A 22,253-nucleotide genomic window follows, 5' to 3' on the forward strand; every position below is an offset into this window, starting at 1 on the left:
AGGATTCCTTGAAGCTGTTGATTGTCATGCAGCCTCTCTGGCTCTCTGCCATAAGTAAATATTTAGTTTAATACCTGAGTGATTGTAACAGGTGCCACAGTGCTGATGTGCCAGCAGTCACAAGTTGGAGGGAGAACAGTGGTAGACTTCAGGTGGCTTTTGTGCTTTGCATGAAGCAGTCTTGCTGAATGCTTTGGGGGGCTGTTTGTTTGGTGTTCTTTTTTCCTTTTTCTCTTGCCTTACAGCCCTTCTTTCTTTGAGCCATCTTTCTCCCCACGTGAATTCAGTGTTACTCCTAGATTAGTCATAGAAGTTAAGGGAGGGTAGAAAAGGCACACCAAAGAGGAAAGCAGCTGCTTCTGGAGCAGTCTTTGAAAGCAAAAATGCACAGGCATAAATGACCCAAGCAAACCTTTCCTTATACTTCCATGGTTATGGGCATGTAGAATGGTAGCATTTTCTCAGTGAGTATTCCTTTCCCTTTGTATTGCTGTTGCCTTCTGTGTGGAAGCTTAGCTACCTCAGACAGCATGGTATTCCTAGAGGAAGACTTCTCTCCTTGCCAGCATCCCTTGCACTTAGAGGAGAGATGAAGTTCCTTTGGAATCTCCTTGAAGTGCATAGAGATCACTGGAAGCCTAGTTTTTTACAAATATAGGCAATGGTCAAGAAGCTATTATGTGTAATGTAGCCTGGGTTGTGTGCGTACTAAAGGAAAGGAGCAGGAGCTTTCTTGCCTGCTGACATGATATTTATACTGCTGCCAAGAAGAGAGCAGCTTGCCAAACTGATGATGCTTGTTTGGGTTCGAGCTTCCATAGGGATGCTCTGAAATGCCTGGTGGGGCAACTCCTGAAGCTTCCAGTCCTCAGGCTTCACAGTGTTTACTGTTAGAGAAACATATCATTCAAAACCTTGTTTCAGAACAGCATCTGAAAACAAATGAAATGCAGCTGCCAACTTAATAAAATGCTGAGTGGCCACATCTAATGGTGTGGCTCTGTAATATTGGATTAGTAGTACAGCAGTACCATGGGAGAGTTTGCCATTGGCTATGGTGAATTGCCCGGAAGCTTGATGTGACTGCTGACAGTGATTATGGGCTGATAGTATGATTCATTCACCATGTTTGGTCAAAATTAAAATGCTAACCTGTTAAATATAACCTCTGTAGAGACTGTGGTATGGTGTGGTGGGTGCCTTAAAGATCAGAGGATATTTACAACAGTGGTTCCCGAACCCTTGCACATCAGGTTTTACATGTGGCCCACAGTTAGTTTGTGGACCAGCCCTAAAGAAAGGGAAGTGGAGAATTATCAACTTTTTGCATCTTTATTGCTAGCTGTAAGAGTGTTTGAGGATTGACAGTAGTCTGTTGATGTAGAAGCTAGAGAATTGTGTCAGTTTGAGATTCCAGTAATAACTTGGAATGTTGTTCCTGGAATTTGAGACCTAAAAAGCATGGACTTGAAGTTCCTTTTGGGACCCTTCTCAGGGTATTCTGTGATTATATAACATTCCCGCTGGCAAAGATCTGTGCTCACCCTACTGTATTTTCAGGCTAAGTAGTTTGGCTGAAGTATCTCAGTAACTTCATACAATTCAGCAATAGAGGAAAACCAAACCAAACCAAAAAAAACAAAAAAAAAACAAAAAAAAAACAACCATGATGATCTATGGAGAATAATGCTTCCTGGGAGGCTTCTAACCTTCTTTGAAGAGAAGGACCTGCCTGCTGATGTTGAAGGAACTTTTTTTTCCCTCTCTCCTCTGTAGATAGAGTAGGGGGTCTTGCTAATGGATGCAATTGCAAGAGCCGATCTGTGTGACTGCATCAGATTGATTAGCTGGGTCCTGGTTACTGCTGCGAGTGGTGATTATGCCAGTACAGCTGCTCTTGTTTTTTTTATGTACTAATTACCACACGCACGGATGTCATCACCCTTAACGCTGCATGGAGTTGTCCCATTAGCGTGGGAGTGGGAAGCAGCAGGGGAGGGGAGCTTTTTGGTGTGTTTAGAAGTGTACGAAGAAGTGGAGTGATGAAGCATCTCTTCTTATACAGAATTCTTAAGCCATCTTGCCTTTGACATTGTGTCCTCAGCCAACATGTTTGCAGGTTGTCAGGATTTCCATTGGGTGCCATTTACTGTGAACACCTGGATGTTGAGCAGGAGCTGGCAAGTCCCTGCCTCAGCATGACTGGCTGCTGATCTGTGGGATGGTGGCTATGCAAGCTGGCCTGCCAGTGTGAGAGAACTTAGAGCTACCTCTAGCAGGCTGCTTCTCAGCTGTGATATCTTACAAAGGTGTTCTCAGGAGAAAAGAAACATTTTCTGACTAGCTGAAGAAGGATATGATAGAATACTCTTGCTGTTCTTGATTGATGTGGGAAGCTGCAGCTCTGGAGCACCATTCCCCTTCCCCTTCCCCTTCCCTTTTCTCCTCCTCCTCAAAATCTAGTCTCCCCATCTTAGAGTGCACCATCATCTCCATGGTAACAAGTGTTTCCAACATATGTCTGATTTTTTTTTTTTCTCTTTTCCTTTACACAAAAAGCTACGGGGAGAATGGGGGCAAACGTGATGGGGATGGGTAAGAGCTACATAAACCCCAAAGGGCCTGTTCCTTTGAATGCTGAGCTTCTCAAAATACTGCTGTCTGCCAGAAGATATCTGGGGCAAAGAATGATCAGCTTCTGTCACACAAGAGAAATCCTAAAGGACGTTTTCTTCTCTTATGTGACCTCCTCAGAGAACAGGTTACTTGTGTTACTATTATGGGAAATAATTTTGTTACATTCTTTTGCTCTGGCTTGATTTTTTTGTCATTACGATGATCCAGATGAAGGTTCTAGGTGTTAGTTATTGCAGGGAGTACATTTGAATGATCTCTGCTTCAGATTTATCAAGTTAAACTATCAGACAGGCAACATGTGCAGAGGGGAGTAGAGGTGGAGAGAAAAACAGGTACATAAGTTGTCTTAGACCCAGTTTGTAATGCTAGCTAGCAAGACCCATGCTAAGGAATTGTTAGTTCAGGCCATCTCAGCAGTGCAGTGGTGATTGGTCTGCATTCCTGTCTACCTTCATCCTCTTGTTCCAGTGCATCCTAATTCTCTTTAATGCTTTCTGGTCCAGCACCATTCCTATTTTCTGGGGAATCTGAAAGTTTTGGGGATGAACAGAAAATCTAAGGAAAACTTGTGTCTCAACTTGGAATTAGCCCATTGAAAATGTAGCTTCCAAGTCCAAATTGCATACCAACACTAGCTGCAGGCTAGCAAGTTGCAGGAAAGCATTAAGCTGAACAAAAGACGTTTGCTTTTCAGAGCTGGAAAGTATCTGCACAGATATAATCTGATCCATTTCATCGTTTTTGCTTTTCAAACTCAATACACTTCAGATACCAAATTACTGCAGACCAGAGAGCAGAGCTTGATATTTGTCCTACAGGTGCATGGAGCTTTCATTCTCCTGTATTGCTGCAGTGATTAGGAAGCCGTTTTACAGCTGTGCTAACTACCCACAGTCTTAACAGCTCTTCAGCTCTCATTGTAGTGTGGGTAAAATGGATGCAAGGGAATGTGAACTGAGTGATTTGTTACTTGCAGACTTGTGCTATTCATAATCTCTGGACATTAATTTATCTCATCTGTGCCCTGTTGTTGTGGGAGGTGGTCAAACTGAGCAATTTTCAGAAGACTGTTTAAATGATTAAAAATATATGAGTTGTATATTATTTCTGTGCAAGGTATGTTTTGTTTAATAGAAAAAAAATGAACTGTTGATACTGAAAACTCATGCACTTGCCAGTTTCCTGTTCCTCCCTAGTGAGTTAAGATGAGAAGTGAAGGCTAGAAGGGACCTAGTTGTCTTGCTGTCTGATGGCTGTGCTATTTGTTCCCATCACTTTAACTCTGCAGTCCACCGAATGGCATGCAGAGTCTTGTGGTGGCAGGATTTCTTATGTTCTGCAGCTATGTGCCAATCTGTTTGTTAAGCAGTTAAGGGCACATGTATGTTCCCCTAGCAGATGCTTGCTCTTGCTGCTGGATTAGTGGTTTCTTTTAATATCCTGTAAAGTGACGTGTCTTCTTCGCCAGCTTTGTTGCTGCAGGGAGACTGAACATTTGTTTATTTGAACCTCCTTGGCTGTTCTGCCTTTTGTCTTATGTAGTAACTTTATGTCTTTGTTTCAGAGAGTTTTCAACGTTCTGTACCCAATGCCTGCTGACCAGAGAAGACATGTCAGCATAAACTCTGCTCGCTGGCTACCTGAACCAGGCCTAGGATTGGCATATGGCACCAACAAAGGGGATCTGGTGATTTGCAGACCAGAGTAAGTGTTTGCTTTACATGGAGTTATAACTGTTTTCCTTACTCTGTTCTTCGGCCACTGGGAATAAGATGTCTTTTCACTTTTCACTGCTTGGGGCATTGTACTTGAAGTGCCTTCCCCAAATAAGTAGTCATGATACTCCTTTTGGACTACAGCAGTGTTAACACTGTCTCATACTATCTTTGTTAGTTTTGCTGACTTATGAGGAGCATCTTATTAGCTCCCATTTTATTTCCCATATCTGTCTTGGATTTCTGAACCTTTATATTTGTCTAGTGCAGTGTCTTTCAGTCTCTTCGAATTTAGGACTTCCACAGCTTGCCAATGAGTGTAGCAAATACAAGGTGTTAGAGATACATTTGATATCCACCAGCCACAGGTTGAAAACTGCTGACCTAGACTTACCAAATATTTATTAGTGTTCAAGTATGAGATTCTATAACTGCAGAGGTTTTTGTCATGATTATGAGCAAGCCAGTGAATTGTTTTGATCCTCACTTGAAAGCCCAGTGGTGTGATGTGTAGACTTCAGCTCTTATTTATACAGTGCCATAAGGTGTAACTTTGCCTTTGTAAACCTGCAATTAAGCACAATCTGATTTGGATGTTGTATCACACAGATGATGACTGAGAGTAAACAGTGAAACATAAATCACTTTCAGTGTTCTTGGTGGTTTATGTACAATACCTTGAGACCCTTTTCTCCATAATCCTGTGCAAGGAGTTCTTTTGGAGCAGTGCTTCTCGTGTTCTCCAAGAGTACTTCAGGGATTTCTCTGCTTCAGTTATTTCCCGGTATTAAGCCACCTTGGTATTCTTTCGAGTTATGTTGAAGCTCTTTGTAACTTAGAGTCTGGCTGCTAGAAACTTGCAGCACTGCTGGAGATCTTACCAAATGCATGTGGACTCCATCTGTTGTGCATGAGATCAAGCATGTGGTGCTTGTCAAGAGTCATATGATCAGTGCAGAACCACTACATAAATCAGAATAAATATGTACAATTGTAATAGTGACTAATACAGTACAGTCTTCTGGTGAAATTTGCAGTTAGAATTCAGTTTGGACCGATTTCAATAGCACAAAATGCCAATGCTCTTCAAAAGTCTCTCTAGTTCTCTTGAATATAGTCTTACATCAAGGCCTTATTTATACATGAACTTCTACAAGATATTATTATGGAATAAGCTGTAATCACTCTCTTCCAGGAAAAATTGCTTTCCTCAAAGTTAGTTTCTGTACTTTCTAAGTGGAGGAATAATTTGGGAATAGTGGCTTCTTCTCAAACGCTACTTACTGTAAGTTACTTTCAGTATAGAGAAGTGGTAAGATCTAGTCAGTTGATTATGACTCATGAGATGAACTTGGACAAAAACCTGAGGAAAGGAAAGGAAAAGGGGTATCAAAGTGGCTTGATTGAATGGCCTCTGCAAAGTCAAGCTTGGCCTGCCCATCTCAGCGTGCCACATCCTGTGTTAAATATCCATTCTGGTGCTTGCAGTTGCCCCAAGCTGAGTGCCATGTCTCTTACTGGCATCTCTCTAATTAAAGACACAACAGGAACTCCTTTGTGTGTTACAGCTGCACTGCTAGTCTTTTTGTAGCATCTCTGTGAAATCTTTCTTAGCTCACCTAGTTGTTTTGGACACATTTCAGTCTCTTTATTTCCATCCTAGCAACAGTCATGCACAATTTCAACGAAAGTGAGCTTTTTGAATATGAACATGAGACAGTAAATACAAAGGTGGAATACTTATTAGTAGTTCGATCAGAATGCTTCACCAGGTTCCCTGCTGGTTGGTTGGAATAACTGGTGCTTCTGATGATTACTGCAGACTTCACATGAGCTTCTTTGGAGCGGGATTTCTGACATGTTGTGTTCTCAGTTGTATCATTTTGTAGGCCAATAACAGCCAGATTGACTTAAAATTCTGTGCATAAAGATTTAGACATTGACCTGAGGAGTTTGCATGGTGGCTCTAACATCAGGACAAGCAAATAAGTAACTCTATCAGAGAAGAAGTAGTTTGCATCTGTGATGTCTGTTCCAGGTCTACCTGGAAAGTCATCAGAGAAAGAGGAGAAATTCTAATGTGTAGGTGGCATCTCAGTAGTTCTTGGCTTAACAGACTTAATATCTGATGACTTTGATTTGAGAAATGAGGGAGAAAGATGAAAAGTATTTGTGTGGTTTCTGTAGACAGTAATACAGAAGGGAAGAAATATTAAATTAGGAACTAAGCGATTGACAGAGTATGATATGGGGATAGTCTAATAAACAGCAGGGATCCAAAAAACACTGTGCTGCTGAAAACATCCCCACTATTTTAATTTGGCAAAGAAAACGGTGGTCAGTAGCAAACAACTGAGAAGATTATAATTCCCTGGGTCTTTATTCCTGTCTACAATGAAAGCATTAGAAACCAAGTACTACAGGGATAACATAAACAGGTTGAAATAGCAGCTGTGCCTCATATACAGGGCCTGAAATGAAGAGTTTAGGGAAAAAGAGTGGGCTAGAAGTACAAACTAACACACAAACAATAAAGCATAACTTGAAGCTTCATGGGCTGATAATGAGAGGTTATGCAAGTAGTTCTTCCAGAAATCTACAGAAATTGGAATTAAAATCAGAAGTTTAGGACTATGTTGCTAGGTTAGGATAGCACTGATGACAGTTCTTCTTCCAGATGGAAATGGGGAAGATCAGGATATGCTGGCAATCCATAATCTGAACTCAGTACACAGATTTATGGGATATGTTTTGGAGGGAGGGGAAATTAAAACTATGAGGAGGTTCAAGTGCAATATGACTTGACTGTGGTAAGGTACAGCAGGTGGATATCTATCACTGAGAATTTTATTTACAATAAAAGGATTTGCTTCAGGTCTTAACACATTTTAGTAAGGCAATTAGCATGTTTGGACTACAATAAATCTAGTTAAACTGTTAAGAATTAGAACAAGACCTGGTAAGAAGCAAGTCTGCTGAAGGAAGGAATACAGCAGGACTGAAAGCTGGACACTATCACAAAGGAAGTTACTGATGAATCTTCTTCAGAACCTGTTCTGTGGCTGGTTGTTATTGCTGTTTACACTACTATCTTGTAAGGGTGTGCTGAATAAATTTGCTGAGAATGTGACATTAGCCTTGTCATTGCAGAGAAGGATCAGAGTATCACATAAGAATTGGATTGCCTTGAAAATTACTGGAGCTATAGAAATGAGATGGAATTTAATAGTACAAAGTGCACTTAGTGACTAATAACACTGAGCTCAGTAGTTAAAATGATAGAGGGGGGAAAAGGCCTGAGGTTTTCGTTGATTGTAGATGATTGAGCCGTCAGTACATGTGGTTGTAAAAGCAACAAATTTATTTCTAGGGTGAAACACAAGATACTTAACAGTAGAGATAGCAGAATGTTAGTATTGCTGTAGAAGAAACTAGATACATAAGCAGAAACAGTTTCAAAGTCAGCTATTCACATCTATTATTGTAGTTGAGAATAGCAGCTAGTAATGTCAGTGGAACAAGTATCTAAGAGCACCTGCAGCTGGGGGTCTTCAGCCTACAAAGGAAGACTGAGGAGGGGGGCTTATATAGCCTTCCCTAAATGCCCAGGAAAGGAGGACTATTTACACTTACATACTTTTTACTAGTCGTTCACTATGGGTAGGTTATGGCTGCAAACTAGAGAAAGGCTTCTAACCAAATGACTCCTGCAATAGCATGTAAGTTGTATGGGTGGGTGCAGAGGGCTCAGATATTTGAAGATGGCAGCTATGAGGTGTGTTAGCATTTACCACTCACTGTGGCCTTGAGATCTAGCACAAGGGGTGCGACAGCCATGTGGATTTCTTCCACCCTCATATTCTACTGTGCACTGCCTTTTCTGTGTAGCTTCTAGTGCCTTTTAGCCTCCTCCAGGCTGTTTCTCATGCACTATGTGCTGCCTGACTTCGAATGTAACTATGGCTTGTGCTAATGCTCACTAGGGTCTTGTATGCCTTTTTTGGCTCTCTGCAGCACAAGGCTTGGATCTGTTCCTGAATCCTTGATACTTTTCAATATGGAATGAAAGCCACGGTGTCCCATGCAGTAGAAACACCTCTACTAAATGAAAAAGGAATTTTTATTTTTAATGCTCATAACCTTTCCTATCCTGTCACATTCTATCAGGAGCTTTCCCATTCAGAAACGTCCCCAGTGCAGATTCTCAAATGTCTTGTAGAACATGAACAGATCAGACTGAAATTGAGGACTAGCAAACTGCATGGTGCTGTCTGACCATTGCTGGCTTCTCCTGTAAAGGATTATCAAGGGAGAAAAGCAGAGTCCACAAATCAGTTCTTTGTCATTTCATCTTGAGTTCCTCCAGTGGCCAGTCATACATTCCAGAAGGTCTCAGTGCTCAGATGCTTTTGAAAATACTAACTTATAACCCCCAGAGTTGTGAGACTGATGTTTCAAAAACTGAACATTGAAGATACCTTGCCTAGGGCTAGCTCTGTAGTGCAGGCATCTGCATGCAAGAGAGGCACGTTTCTTCATCAGACAGAGCCTCTGATAATGGAATTAAAATGCCTCCTGAAGTTGCATCTGATTCAAAGACTACAACCCATAGAATTCTCTCATTGGAAAGTAGGTGTGGAGAGTCTCAAATTAGTTCAGTGCTATGCAGTGTGCATATTTTAATTCTTTTAAGTGAGCTCTGCCTCTAACATGAAATAATTCTGTGAAAATTCTTTTCACAATGAATGTTGATGCTGAGTAGGATTCTTGCACTTGTCTGCAAATATCAGTCCAGTCTTTTCTTCCTTTGAGTACTGCATATGCTCATATCTAGGGATGTGGACAATGTGTCTGCAGTTATCAGTGTGCTGGTAAGAAGATGATAATCAATGCTGCTGCTTGCTGTGTCCTATCTGCTGGTTGATTCCACTCATCAGGCTCTTCAGCCTTCTGCAATGATACTGCACACGCCCTGGTGCATTTTTTTTGCCTTTTAAGAATAACTTCTGGAGGATGGAATTAACAATAAGACAAGAGGAGTTGTCTTCCATCATGTGTAACCATGGGACGTTCACAAACCTGCCAGGGAGTATTTCCTTATCTGTTAACTGGAACAGCTAGTGGAAGTATTGGTTAGGTCAGAGTCCTCTCTGCAAATGACTTCTTGAAAGGCAGCATCTGGGCAGTGTCTGCTGGTTGTGGCCTAGTAAGCAAATCCACAGAACTTTTGCTGCCTGTTAACCACAAGATGCAGCATATTTTCTAAGTGAAGGTGGAAGGTGTGGTTTGATTGATTAAAAAAAAAATGAAAAAAAGGGACAAGGTTGCTACCTTTGGATTTTGTTATTCATACATTTGAATAAAAACTAAACTGAATGATTTCCAAACTGTGGAAAGCCTGAGTATCCTGAGTGCCAAGAGGCTTGTACATTGCAGATGCATGAAAAGTAGAGTGGTAATATGGAGGCTTGAAACAGCATCTCCTTTCTGATCTTGTTTTTATTCCAGTTCTGTTTCCGTTTATGTATGTGAATTTGATATCCACAATGAATGATGGCATTAGGTAGAAGATGCCCTCATACAATTCCATTTAATACATCCATGAATCCTAGAGATAAAATCTGACAGCTGCTCTAAGTCTTCAGTTATTAACAAGTTCATTTCCTTCACGCCGTTCAAGAGATGCTGCAGCACTGACTTGTTAGTGACATTAGTTTTCCTCCATGGCATAGGGGACTTAGTTTAGAGCTCAGTGATAAAGAAACTGAACCTGTTGCTTACTGGTTTGTTTATAATGCCACTGTGCTTCTGCAGGACCTTGCTAGTTCTCAGACTGAGTGGCAATCTTTCTGTCACAGAACGCAGCCATGTACTTCCAGAACAGTTACCAAATGCTTCACTTCATTCTATTCAGATCACATCTGCCACCTTCTCTTTCCTTTTCTTTTTTTCTAGTTCTATCTACAAAAGCAATTAAATTTCATGCAGTCAATTATTTGACTTACTAAATCCCCCTGCCTACTGCATGTGGCTCATTCTGCCATTGTTTTCAGATTTATTCTCTTTTCTCTATTACATTACTCTCCTTAACGATAAAAGTTGCATTTAGGAGAGAGTAATTGTCACATTAAATATGATTTTCTTTCTGAAGAATGATGCTAAGTTGGCTTTCTTGGCCTTTTGTCACTTTCCCATTTTATTCTAACTTTTTCAGAATTAGGTGTGACTGCCTCAAAAAGTTAACTTGTTTTCCCTTTTTTTTCCTTTTAAAATTAATGACTACAACTAGCTGCTGTGCCTGGCTTCGTCTTTTACCAAAGACTTTTCCTACTCCTAATTTCATAAATACCATTGGATTTTTTTTTAAGTAGAGACTTCAGAGAGAAAAATCTCAGCCACTTCGAGTCATCATTGATTTTATCCTTAGCCTCACCGATAAATAGACCTTTCTTCATTCAAGTACCATTTTCCTCATGCTTATTTTTAGAATGCCTTTTCCCTCTTTGGCAGCACCAGTCCATCCTGCTTTCTTAGAACCTTTTTTCTTTGCAGGTCCGTATTAGACTTTCTTTCTTGTTTGGTTGTTTGTTCCTTTCGCTTTCCAATAAGATCATCTTTGATCTTCCGGGCTTTGATCCAGTTTATTTGTGGAGTTACTGGTTGTCCCTTACACATGCATTTTTCAGCAAGGTTGTGGTGATTTGAGCTAGCAAGTGAAACAGCCAACTTTTTCTTCACTTTCTTTCCCTATTTATACCCACAAGATGCCTGTTGCGCAAATGATTTCAACTCTGTCTTCAAAAATGGAATTACAGTAATAATTGTGGAGGTATGGATTTTGGAGCAGGTTGCCCTGCGTGCCGAACTGAACACTTTCAGTTGTCTGATTTCAAAACTGCAGAAGATAAAAGCATAGAAGTTGGCCTTCTGTTGGATCTTATTGAGATTAGACCATGCCAGGGTCTTGGTTCTGGAGTTTGGCAGCTTTGTATGTGCTCAGAGCAATATTCTATTTGAGGAAGGAAGAAAAAAAAAAAAAAGAAAAAAGCATTTGCTATGCTTTCTGATTTTAAGCACTTATTTTGACATTGATTTCTCCCATTCTAAACACATTCTAAACATTTTCCTGGTTTAGTATGTTGGCATAAGATCTACAAAACAATCTGACTTCAAAGTTGCTGTCTTTGAATCAAAGTGATTGTTAGTTTCTGCTAAAACTCCCATGAAAGTTCAAAGACTGACGTGTGAGTTTGGCTCGTCAGACTTGTAGCAGTTTAAGATGTTTAAGGCCTTAGAAGGCTTAAGCAATTTGTACTCCCCTGAAGTCTCCTAACATTGTAAGTTGTCTAAGCCACTGGAATAGCTCATAGATCATAAACAGCTTAAGGTACTCTGAGGGTTCAAAGCTTATTCAGAGCATAGTCTGCCTATAATCATTTAAAGCAATTAACAAGGCTTTGGGTTTTGAAGGAATTTAAGCAAGTTATCCATCTTTAGAGCCTGGTTTAAGGTGATACTAAGCTGGATGTTCTTGTTTAGGGAACCTAACAAATTCCAGAATGCAGAGGAACCTTTCAGAGGGTCTCTACATGCTGTTTCGCATGGTTGAAGCTACATAAGAGATATTGTGGAATACAGGCAAGCTTTTGAGTGAGAAGAAAGTCAGCAAACATTCAGGAAATTCTTCTGCCCTGTTTATTGCAGGCTATTTGGCCTGCAGGGTGTCTTCTTATGCTCACAAACATCCATTTGTTAATAGTGTTAAAACTACTGTGGAGTGCACTATATGATATGCAAAGATCTTACCAGCTTTGCAGGAGAAAATCTTAACTCAAAGTCTTCCTTTCTTTGTGTTTTGTCCATCTGCTTACAGTGTTGTAATAATTTAAATATTTTTCATTGTTGCCCCAATATGCCACTCCAAACTGGGGTATGTTTCTTTTAGCATCAGAAGAGTTGATATCATTACAACCTGGGTAGCACAGGAGTGAAATACAGAGGATTCCCAGTTTTCTCTCGGGAATGAGTTGTAACTTCTGTTTCCTGCTGAGAGTGGCATGAAAAAGCTCTCAGTAAAGCTGCTCTAAAAAGCAATTGTGGCACTTTGATAGAGGAATTAGCATGGCCATGAAAGTCTTCAAAAGACTTTTCCTATTTTCAACAGAGATTCTGCTGTGTAGCTTCATGTCCCTTTAACCATGACATTGTTCTTAGATCCCCAAATGATCAAATGTATACACTTTCATACAAAACTGTCTCCTTCTGCAATGTTGTTGTCTTGATGCTTAATTTTATTTTATCACTCGTGTTGAAAATTTCTGAATCTAGGAATTCCCAGGAATTCCTCTTGCACTTTCTGTTGATGCTTCTTCCATGATAGTCTGGATCAGAAGAAACCACTCAGTTTGCACTCTTTCTACTTTGTTAACATCTTTTTCTCTTTGAGGTCTCTAACAGCTAACTGAAGGATAATTTCTGAGCTTAAATGTCACATTTTCACCTGGGGAAGAAGACTTTTAGAGATGTGCCTTCTATAAATCTTACCCACTGACTGGAGGAGCCTGGATTGTATCCAGTTTTATTTGCCCCCTGGTGGGCAGAACAAGCTCATGCATATTCACTCTGTGGAGACAGGAAGGTGTTACTAGGCACTGGTGCCTCCAAATTAGTAAGGCTGATCTCGTTTAAGTGGTGTGAGTTTGAAGGGAGCCTCTTAAAAATCCCAGTATTTAATATAGCTGGCAGAATTTCACAATTGAATAAACTGGGCCAGTCATCTTATATAGCATTCTAAGTTGAGTTGGTATCCTCCCTGAAGCAGGCACATGGCTACCAGCTGCACCAAGCTGCTTGCTGTCCTGCTTTAGCAGCACCTTTGGCAGTTTTACTGAGTATCAGGATGAGTTTTTATGTAGTTGCTGCTTTCCATGTAGGCAGAGCTTGCAGAATTCTGGAAAACTAGCAGGACGTATGTAGGGATCCACACAGTCAAAATACACCTGCTGCTACCTGTAGTGAAGAGATGACCTTTTCTTTGCTCTCCTGGATGTGATCAATAGGATAATTTCATATGCTACTTAAATACCCATGGTTCTTAAACTGCAGCCCTTGTGTTCTGTAACTTACCTTATTAGACATTTCTATATTCAGTCTCCTGCTCTTCCCTGGCTTATCATACATGGACTGTGCTCTGAGGCTGTGCTCTGAAGTGTCCTCCTAGGTGCCAGTGAAGCTGCAACCTTGATCAAAGGGAACTGCTGCCCAGCAGTGCTGCTCCAGGACTCCTATACTGATTCCATACAGTTTGCACTGCAGCCAGTTTTCTCTTGGATCTGCTTTTGCACATGGTTCATTGCCTGTACAGAAAGCTAAATATTTATGAAGTAAGATGTTAGAAATGATTGTTTGCCTACCCAGGCAACTGCTGAGAGTGCCAAACTTTGCCTTGTACTGACAGTAACGTTGCTTGGCTAATCATGAGAGCCAGGGATGGGGCTTGCTGTGCTGATCAGCACACGCTGGAGGAAGAGATAATGAGCTACTGACAGGGATGCATTTGGAATCTGTCCAGGCATTGCATTGCATGGAATGCCACGCACTGATTCTTCTTTCCTGAGTGAGAACAATGGATTCCTGTTCCTGACACAGTATCACCTTGCTCTCTGTGACTCCCCCTATATTGGTTTGACGTGGTTTGAATGCACTAAGAGTTAACAAGTTTAAGCAAAGGGAGGAAAGTGCATCATGGGGAATTAAAATCCTCTGTAAAATAAGCTGGCTCTTAATGATCTTGAATGGGCAGTATATTTGAGAAAATAGCTTTAAAGAGTAACTTAGAGGAAATGAGCATTGGCAGCATGAAAATCAGATATTCACCTGGCTATGTGCTGCAGTGCTTTGCAGTGCAGTATGTCTGTTCCATACTGGGCTTGCCAGAAGCTTACATGACAGAAATGGGTTTGTACTGATACTTTTATGTGTAGGGAGGGATTGCAGGCAGCAGTGTCTTAATCAGAAGTTGTAGCAAACAAATTTGTTATTGTTGAGTCTTTCTGTGTGGCAGGATCTGGAGGAGAGAAATGAACTTGGCCATTGTTGGTACATTCTTCAATACTGGGGATGACTCAAGTGAAAAAACAGTAAGCAAATATTATTTCTGCCTTTCTGGACATCCGTAACCTACTTGCAAATGATTTCTTTGCTTTGCCATCTTGGTGCTGAGCTTTATTACGGTAGAATTGAAGAACCTTTGTCCTAATCCTCCTCCTCTTCAACCCCTGATTTTGGATATACCAGCTGGGCCATTATCCAAATGTCTGTCAGTCTGTGCTGACCGCTGCTCCATCAGTTTACTCTTCAAATACTGCTTAGGACAGTGCAATAAGTAGTGTTTCATCTTTTCTTTCTCATTACATGTGAATACTTTCATCATTAACTCCTGGAGTTTGATTCTAGGTTCTTCAGGGGATTGTGCATGAGCTCAGTGCAGGAGGAGGGGCTGTGTTACTGCAGTTGTCGCTACTTGGTACTTAGGCTCCACTCAGAGTCCTTATTCAGCTCTCAGCAAAGCATGCAAGTCTGTGCCCTTCATCTTCTTCAAGCTCGTTAATAACATGAGCTGGACAGAGGCTTGCTCTGCTGGGAAAGCCTGTCAGAGAGCAGCTCTGTGTCTGACAAAGCTAATGGAAATTTCCAGTGAGGGCTTAGAGACAGCCATAAAAAGAAAAAAAAAAAGAACTTGACTAAATGGTCTTCACTGTCCATGACTGACACAGTGTGGAGAATTGCAATTTTTCACCCGGAAGCCTTCGGCAATGAATGTCCTCCTTACTGCGTCCACATCCAAGTGGCAACATGCTCCATGCTACACAGAGCTTCTTCCTCATGCCCTGGAAAATGTAAAGGGCTTCCAGCATTTCCATGCCTGGAGTTTGATGGAGCAAACACTAAATGCTTCCTGAAAAATATTCATTTCTCCAATGTAAGCTCCTCTTCTGTGAAATGAATAGTCAAGCCTTGATTTGCAAATCTCCTGGGAAACGTGCTGCAAAAGGCTTGCTAATTTACAAAAATCAAGCAATGTTTTGCAAAGGGCATAAAAAAACCCTTTAGTTTTTCTGCCAAGGGAGACTGCACTGTTTTAAATAGGTGTGGTTAAACCAGTGCAAATCTTTAAGTGTAATTCAAAATCTGTTTTAAACCAAAGTAATTGTGGTTGTCACGTCTTATGTGCATAAGTTGGTATAAGGCGCAAATATCTGATCAATTTTCTAATGCAGACACGGTCAAAAAACTGTCACTTAACCCATTAAATAGTGGCATTTCCTTGATGAAACATTTGCTAATCATGAGGTGGTGATCTTTGAATAAACGATACTGCCCAACTGACTCCCTTTAGTAGGTTCAGGCATTTGCTTTCTCCGCTGTGTCTTGATGCAGTCTGAAGAATCCTTTGCATAGTCTCCAACAATCGTCCTAAGGCTGTAAGGTGGATACCTGCCTTATAGCTGTGAATTCCACATCAGAGAAGTGTACATGCTTGCAAAAGGAAACAAAGATCATGCTTTACGCCTGGAAGTCTGTTATAAGAGGTGGAGTTGGGAAAGAGTGAGTTGTTTGGTTGGCCCTGGTGGAACTAAAATGCTGAAGATTAGCAGTGAGGATGCTTATTGCTGCAGGAGAAGTGCCCACTGCCTTTTCTGAGCCAGTTTTCTGGCCTTACTGGTAGACATGCTTAGTCCTGGCTAAAGAGCCAGGTTAAAGTGGTGGTGAGGCTGCTGAATTCCCATCATGACCAAATCTTGTGACCTTGGCTTAAATGTCAGAGTCAGCAAAGGCAGTAGCAGCACAAGCTGCCACAGGCCTTCCTCCTGCAAAAGGAAAACAAAGTTCTTGGTTCTCTGACAGTAAATGAGCAGCTAATAGGTTCTTGGCAGTGAAACATAGCTGATAAATGGCAGCATTTAAAAGCAGTGTGCAAAGTCATGTATTCAGCGGAATGGCTATTGATTTCACTGTCCAGAGAAAGGTGTGAATTGACAGCATGGCGTTGAACTGGGATTTCCTATCCAAGATCCTGACTGTACAGCAGTGAGCTTCTGCAGAATGGGTGGGAGAACGGACAGGAGCATTTACTCCTGCGTTGTGTGTCAGCATGATGCTGGTATCATGATGCTTCCATAGAATTAAGATGAATCACTCACATGTGTATGTGTGCTGAGCTTTCCGTATAGTGCAGCTCTTGGGTGTTTGGGGGAAGGAGAGAAATGCAGGATTGCCAGCTCATGGTTTGCACTGGGAAAGATTTTGCAATCTTCTGGTTTCTGCAAGTGGAAACTGACGAAAACAAGTAGTTTGCACAGAACACAGGTGAGGAATACCTGTCATATAGGTGGCTGTGGCGACCATGCCTGTACTTTGGAAAGCATGAAAGTGTGAAGAGAGAGTTAGAAGAGCATGGGTCAGTTTGGCTCTATTTTATAACAGCTGCAAATACTAAGGAGGTTATTTTTTTCTGGAAAATTTCACTACCAAGTTAGAAAGTCTCCCTTACGCACGGAGTGTTGCTTTGTAGGCAACAGAATGTGACAGTTAGGTTTCAGTGTACAAAGGGTGAAACAACCAGAGAAGGACTGGCAGGTGTGCAGTGGTAGGTCGTCATCTGTCAGTAAACTTTGAAGTCTTTGTAAATTAGCATCTCCATGTCAGCTGCTTTCATGGGATATAATACAGTGCAGGGCTAGCTCAGCAAAAAACCTGTAGTGATCACTTCTGTAGACTCTGTGCATGGTTCTATTGACCTCATTTTCTCCAGCTTTTGCCCTCGGCCCCAACCTGAGGTGCTGTCACCCAGCAGCCATGCCCCAGGCCTCCAGTAGGCACAGCTTAGCCGTGCAGCCATGCAGCACACTTGACCTGCAGCATCCTTCCCTCTTCTGAACCGGAGTCTTACCACAGTTCTGCTGAGGCATCTCATTACGGAGGATGTGTGTTTTCATATATACACGTAAACACTGTATTTATGTTTATGCCTCAGCCATACTCAGCTACCAACAACACGTCCTCTATCCTTCTTGCAGACTGGGTGAATGCTGTCAGACTACCTCAGGATTGATCTGTATCCCTCTCTTCAGATGCAGTTCCCTTCTGTCTTTGCAGGACTTCCTTCTCTTCTTTTTCTCCAGAGCAAGGTCCTTTTGCCACATCATCGATCCTGTGAATGGAATAGGCTTACAGAGTGTGACATATGATCCTTAGGCTTATATTACTGTTCCTTCTGTTATCCCAGGCTTCAAATAACTACAGTCTTGTCCATGCTCCAGCACTGTATGTGGGCAGGGCTTCTAGACTGACTAGGTCAAACCCCATAGTCACCTGCTTTGATCCTGTAGGAGAATGCTCTGAGGTGGATACTGTAATGTAAAGATGGATGCTTAAGAACATCCATTCTGTAGGTGGATGCTCTTAAGTGACTAGAAGGGCTCTTATTTCTGTGTGGTATGGAGTAAGTTGGAATTCACTGTTATCCTCTTTCTGTTGAATTGCTGCTGGCCCTCAGAAATTGTAGGAGGTATACCTTAGAGCATCATGGCTACAACAGCTTAGCATCCTCAGCAGCGCCGTGGTGAATAACAATACATTGTTGACCTTGCTTGTTCCTGTGAGGTGATTAATCGGTCCTGGATTTACGTATCCTCTTAGACAGTGCACTGTGAAACTTTGTTGGAGCATTGCTGTTTTGCTAAACTTAGTAACATTCACTGTAAAATTTGAGTTTTGGACTTTTCTGGCACAGATATAGTTGATCCAGCACAAACACTTTTGTGGAAACTTACCAAAATTTCCTCTGACTCTGTTCTTGCTCTGCAGTGACCGTCAGCGGGAAAGCTGCATAGGGATTTATTTATAGGTAGAAAGAATGAGAACCAACAAAGAAACTAATTGTCAAATATAGAGCAGTGTTTTACTTAGCATTACCTAGAGCAGGAAACACTGGCAGACACCACAAAGAGAGCTGGTCTTCCCATTCCAATTCTTTGTTAAGTCACTTGGAGGTATGGTAACCTGATTTTATACACAGTTGTATGTCTTCATTTCCTGAAAATCTCTCTGCTCATATTGCTGTGCTTCAGTGCTAATATTGAATTGAAATGAATGGGATGTTCCAGAGCTATCTGGGTAATACAATACTCAGCATTTGCAACTGATGATGAACCCCTGTAATGAAAACATGAACTGAACTAGACCTGCATTCTCTGTGGAACAGGAATCAGCACTGTCTTTCATGTTCTGGTGATGTAATGCATGCTTGCTGAAACAGCATCCTGTCATACTAATAATTTTTTCTTTGATGTTTCAAGGGCCTTAAACTCTGGAGTTGAATACCACTGGGACCAGCAGAATGAGAATGTCTTCACTGTGCATTCCAGCAGCAGGAGCACTGAGAGGCCTGGGTGAGTTTCCTGGGCATGGGTGAGAGCAAGCTGACCCTTCCTACTGGCTTCATTACATTTGACAGCATCATTTTTTCCCATTTGTTCCCTTTGCACCAGCTTTAAAGACAGAATTTTTGTTCCTTTCACACTATGTGTTAGGCCACTTGGGATGCTTCTAGAAAGTGAGACGCCCAAGAGTGCTGCCAGAGATAGTGAAGTACGTGTGTCAGCCATCGCCTTGGTAATATCCTTGAGGAGGCTGTAGGAGGAACACGTAGAGCTTCAAGTATCAAAGATGCTATGCTAAGTTAATGGTGCCTGTGGAGGATAACTGAACAACGTAGTGTTCATAGAGCTGAGTGCAAATCCATTGGGTGGTCTCTGTGATTGATTTTCATCCTTTTGGTTTCTAGTCTTGGGACAGTTGTTTGTGAGGACTGAACTCTAAAAATAAAGCTAAATCCCATTAGAACCCTGTTGGCTGCTTCATCCAGTCTACCTAATGATGCGCACATGTGTTTAGTTACCCTAAACACAAAGATGGTAGTGCAGTATCATGCTTTTTCCCCAGTGAAAAGCGCTTCTTCTTAAGCTCGTTGTTCTTGTCAAGAGTGTTGCAGTCTTGTTTCTGAACTATGAGCTTCAAGATCCCAAGCAAGTTATGAGCTGGTGTCTGTACTGTCCTACAGCCTTTGTCTGACAGAAGACGAACAATTAACAGTATAGATTCTCTGTCTGCCATGAGTGGATATTGCCACTACTTGCATTTTTTTTTGACAGTGTATATCAGTCTTGTGTGATGGGCTAAGGAGCAGCCTGAAAGGTGGGAGCTTCATTCCCTCTTTAGGGGATTCAAGAATCAGAGACAGAAATATTGCTTGAGAATGAACAAGCTCCTGAGAGAGGGTAAGAAAAGCAAGACAGGTTTCAAAACCTTATGAAAGAATGTTGACTGTGAATGAGGCAGGCTTTCCTAGAAACTCTTTACTATTCCCAGCACTTACAGCCAGAGGTCAGTTTTGGAAAGAGCATCCAAGCATTACCAATATCCAGCTTTTGTAGCTGAATACACTTCAACTGTTTGTCTCTGAGAAGCTAATGAGCCTTGAGGCGGTTCCTGTTATTTGCTTTGGAGAACAGAGAATTTCTCTTGTCTGACTGGAACAAGCAGAAATGCCTGCCAGGGAGCATTCATGTGTGATGCTGACAAACTAGGAGGTCCAGATGAGGGAAAGGATACAGGCTGTATCCTCAGGAGAAGAAACTGTCCTGCTTCAGAGAGAGGTGATATGTGTGTTTATGGTCCTATGCTGCATTTGTGTTGCCAACTGAACTTGGTGACCCTGAGAGCAGGTAGTTCTGCAGGCGGTGGTACTTCAGGGATACATATTTAAGCTTGTCAGACACGCTGCTTCTGTGGGTGAGTAGACTGAAAGACTCTCTTAGCCTAAAACTCAAGAGACCAGCCAGCTGAGGTTGGAGAGGTGTGTCTGTCTTTAAGTGCAGATGACCATTCACTCCAGGCCCAGCCTGTGCAGTGGCTGGAAGCTGCCTCGTTGGAGTGGAGACAGGAAGAGGCTCAGGTGAATGCTTCCATCTTGCTGGGATGTATTGTCTCCAATGCTTACGATCATATTTGTTTTTCTCTCTTTTCAGAACCAGCAGAGCCACATGGAGGACAGATAGGGACATGGGCCTGATGAATGCCATAGGTCTACAACCACGAAACCCCCCTACCTCTGTGACTTCACAGGGTACCCAGACCTTGGCGCCTCAGCTGCAAAATGCCGAGACTCAGACAGAGAGGGAGGTACAGGAGCAGGAATCCACCTCTGCAGGGACTGGGGAAGGTGAGAAGCTTATTTGTTTGACAGAACAAATGGGTGAACTCCTCATGGGTGAGGAGTTTCCGTATAGATTCCATATCCCATGATGCATTTTTACACTTCTGCATCTCTTCAGCAAAGATTTCTCCAGCCTAATTTACCTGTAGCCAGGCCAAGATGATCATGGCAGTTTGTCTCTGCCCATACGAATAGAAAAGTCTTTTTCATATGCTTTCACAGGGCAAAATCAGTTTTACAAAGACACAGTAATCTCAAGAAAAGCTAGTTGTACTGACATCACTCTTCACAAATACTCCATACTGTAACCATCAGTAGGACTGCAAACTGCTGAGTTTCATCCTTAGCAGTTGGTCCATCAGCCTCTGCACCTGAAACCCATGCAAGCTTCACAAGCTCAGCCTTGGAATACAAATAAAATATACTGTAAATTAATTCTCACAAAGGCAGATATGAGTATTCTGCTTAGTCTGATTGATGAAGGCTGTGATGAATGTCCAGCTCAGCTACTGGAAAACATCTCTAATGTTTCCCAGTGTGGGAGAAATTATCAGCATATAAAGAGCTTTGAGCAGCTGATGTGCAGTTCCTTTATGATAACAAATCACTGATAATTTGAAAGCATAGTAAGTTTGTCCAGGCTTCCTGTCTATGTACTGAGCCATTGCATTTGGGTCCAACTCTGAAACCTTGGCGTTGAACTGTGTGTATGTGGGAAAGGCAGAGAAAATTAAAGGGGCAATTTTGAAAGTTCATGATAACCCATTTGGCTGTGGAAAGCAGCCCCATGACATCCGTATCTGTACGCTTTGTGCTCTGACATGGTGGAATACGCCTTTTGGCATGCAACTCTTCCACAATTTCCACTCTGCAGCATCCAGCATGTGTGATAAGATTTTGTGTTTCTCTGATATTGGCTCTTCTGTTTAACATCGAATTGCAAATTATTGATCTGTGTTGTTTCCTATCTGCTAATCTCAACAGAACTAGGATTAACTTCTCTAGAACATTAATGCAGTTGAGGGCGTGTGAATTTGACTGGAACACAGAACAGTCTGCACAAATGTTGAGCTTATGGGAACTGTTCCTTCCACTGGACGTGAGATGCAGATGAAGAACGGGGCACAGTGTGCAGCAGCTCTGGGAGCTTCTTGCATCAGTGCAGTGATGGCTGATGTTGCAGGTGTGGGGGCCTCTTTCTGTTCTGTTAAAACAGAGAACTTAAATATTTCCTCCCACTGCTGTTCTGCAATCATCTACAGGTTTCCCTTCTTCATTCTCTATAACCTTTCCATTTTCAGATCTGAGTATGGCTTGTAAGTAGACATTAGTGAGGTGGGAAAGAGTTGTCCCTTACTAGTGTTGTGGGCAGAGTTTCTCTGTAATGAAGTGAAACATGGAGCATTCAGAAGAAAAGGAGTGTAAGAAAGCAAGCCAAGGGCAGAGACTTCTTGTTGTCTGTCTCTTGCTTGAAAGAAGATTGACAGTTTCCACATCTGGTATGATCTCTGACTGAAACTGTGTGCTCTTACACAAGTGGCTTCACCTGCAAAATGGGCTGTCCGCTCTCCTTTCTAGTATATGGATTCTCAGAACATTCCCAGTGTGGATGGATGCACTGG

General features: G+C 41.8%; 1 protein-coding gene across 2 annotated transcripts in view; it reads left to right on the forward strand.

The window, feature by feature from the left end:
* The window catches only part of AMBRA1 (autophagy and beclin 1 regulator 1), a 115,828-nt gene that overhangs the window by 86,019 nt on the left and 7,556 nt on the right, over positions 1 to 22,253 (forward strand). For both annotated transcript variants that reach the window (XM_048949401.1, XM_048949402.1), the window contains exons 14-16: positions 4,202 to 4,341; positions 18,713 to 18,805; positions 20,444 to 20,637. In XM_048949401.1, the coding sequence (XP_048805358.1) occupies positions 4,202 to 4,341; positions 18,713 to 18,805; positions 20,444 to 20,637 (427 nt within the window). The remainder of the gene's footprint in view (positions 1 to 4,201; positions 4,342 to 18,712; positions 18,806 to 20,443; positions 20,638 to 22,253) is intronic.

The sequence above is a fragment of the Lagopus muta genome, chromosome 6 (genome assembly GCF_023343835.1).
Source record: "Lagopus muta isolate bLagMut1 chromosome 6, bLagMut1 primary, whole genome shotgun sequence".
Taxonomy (NCBI): Eukaryota; Metazoa; Chordata; class Aves; order Galliformes; family Phasianidae; genus Lagopus; species Lagopus muta.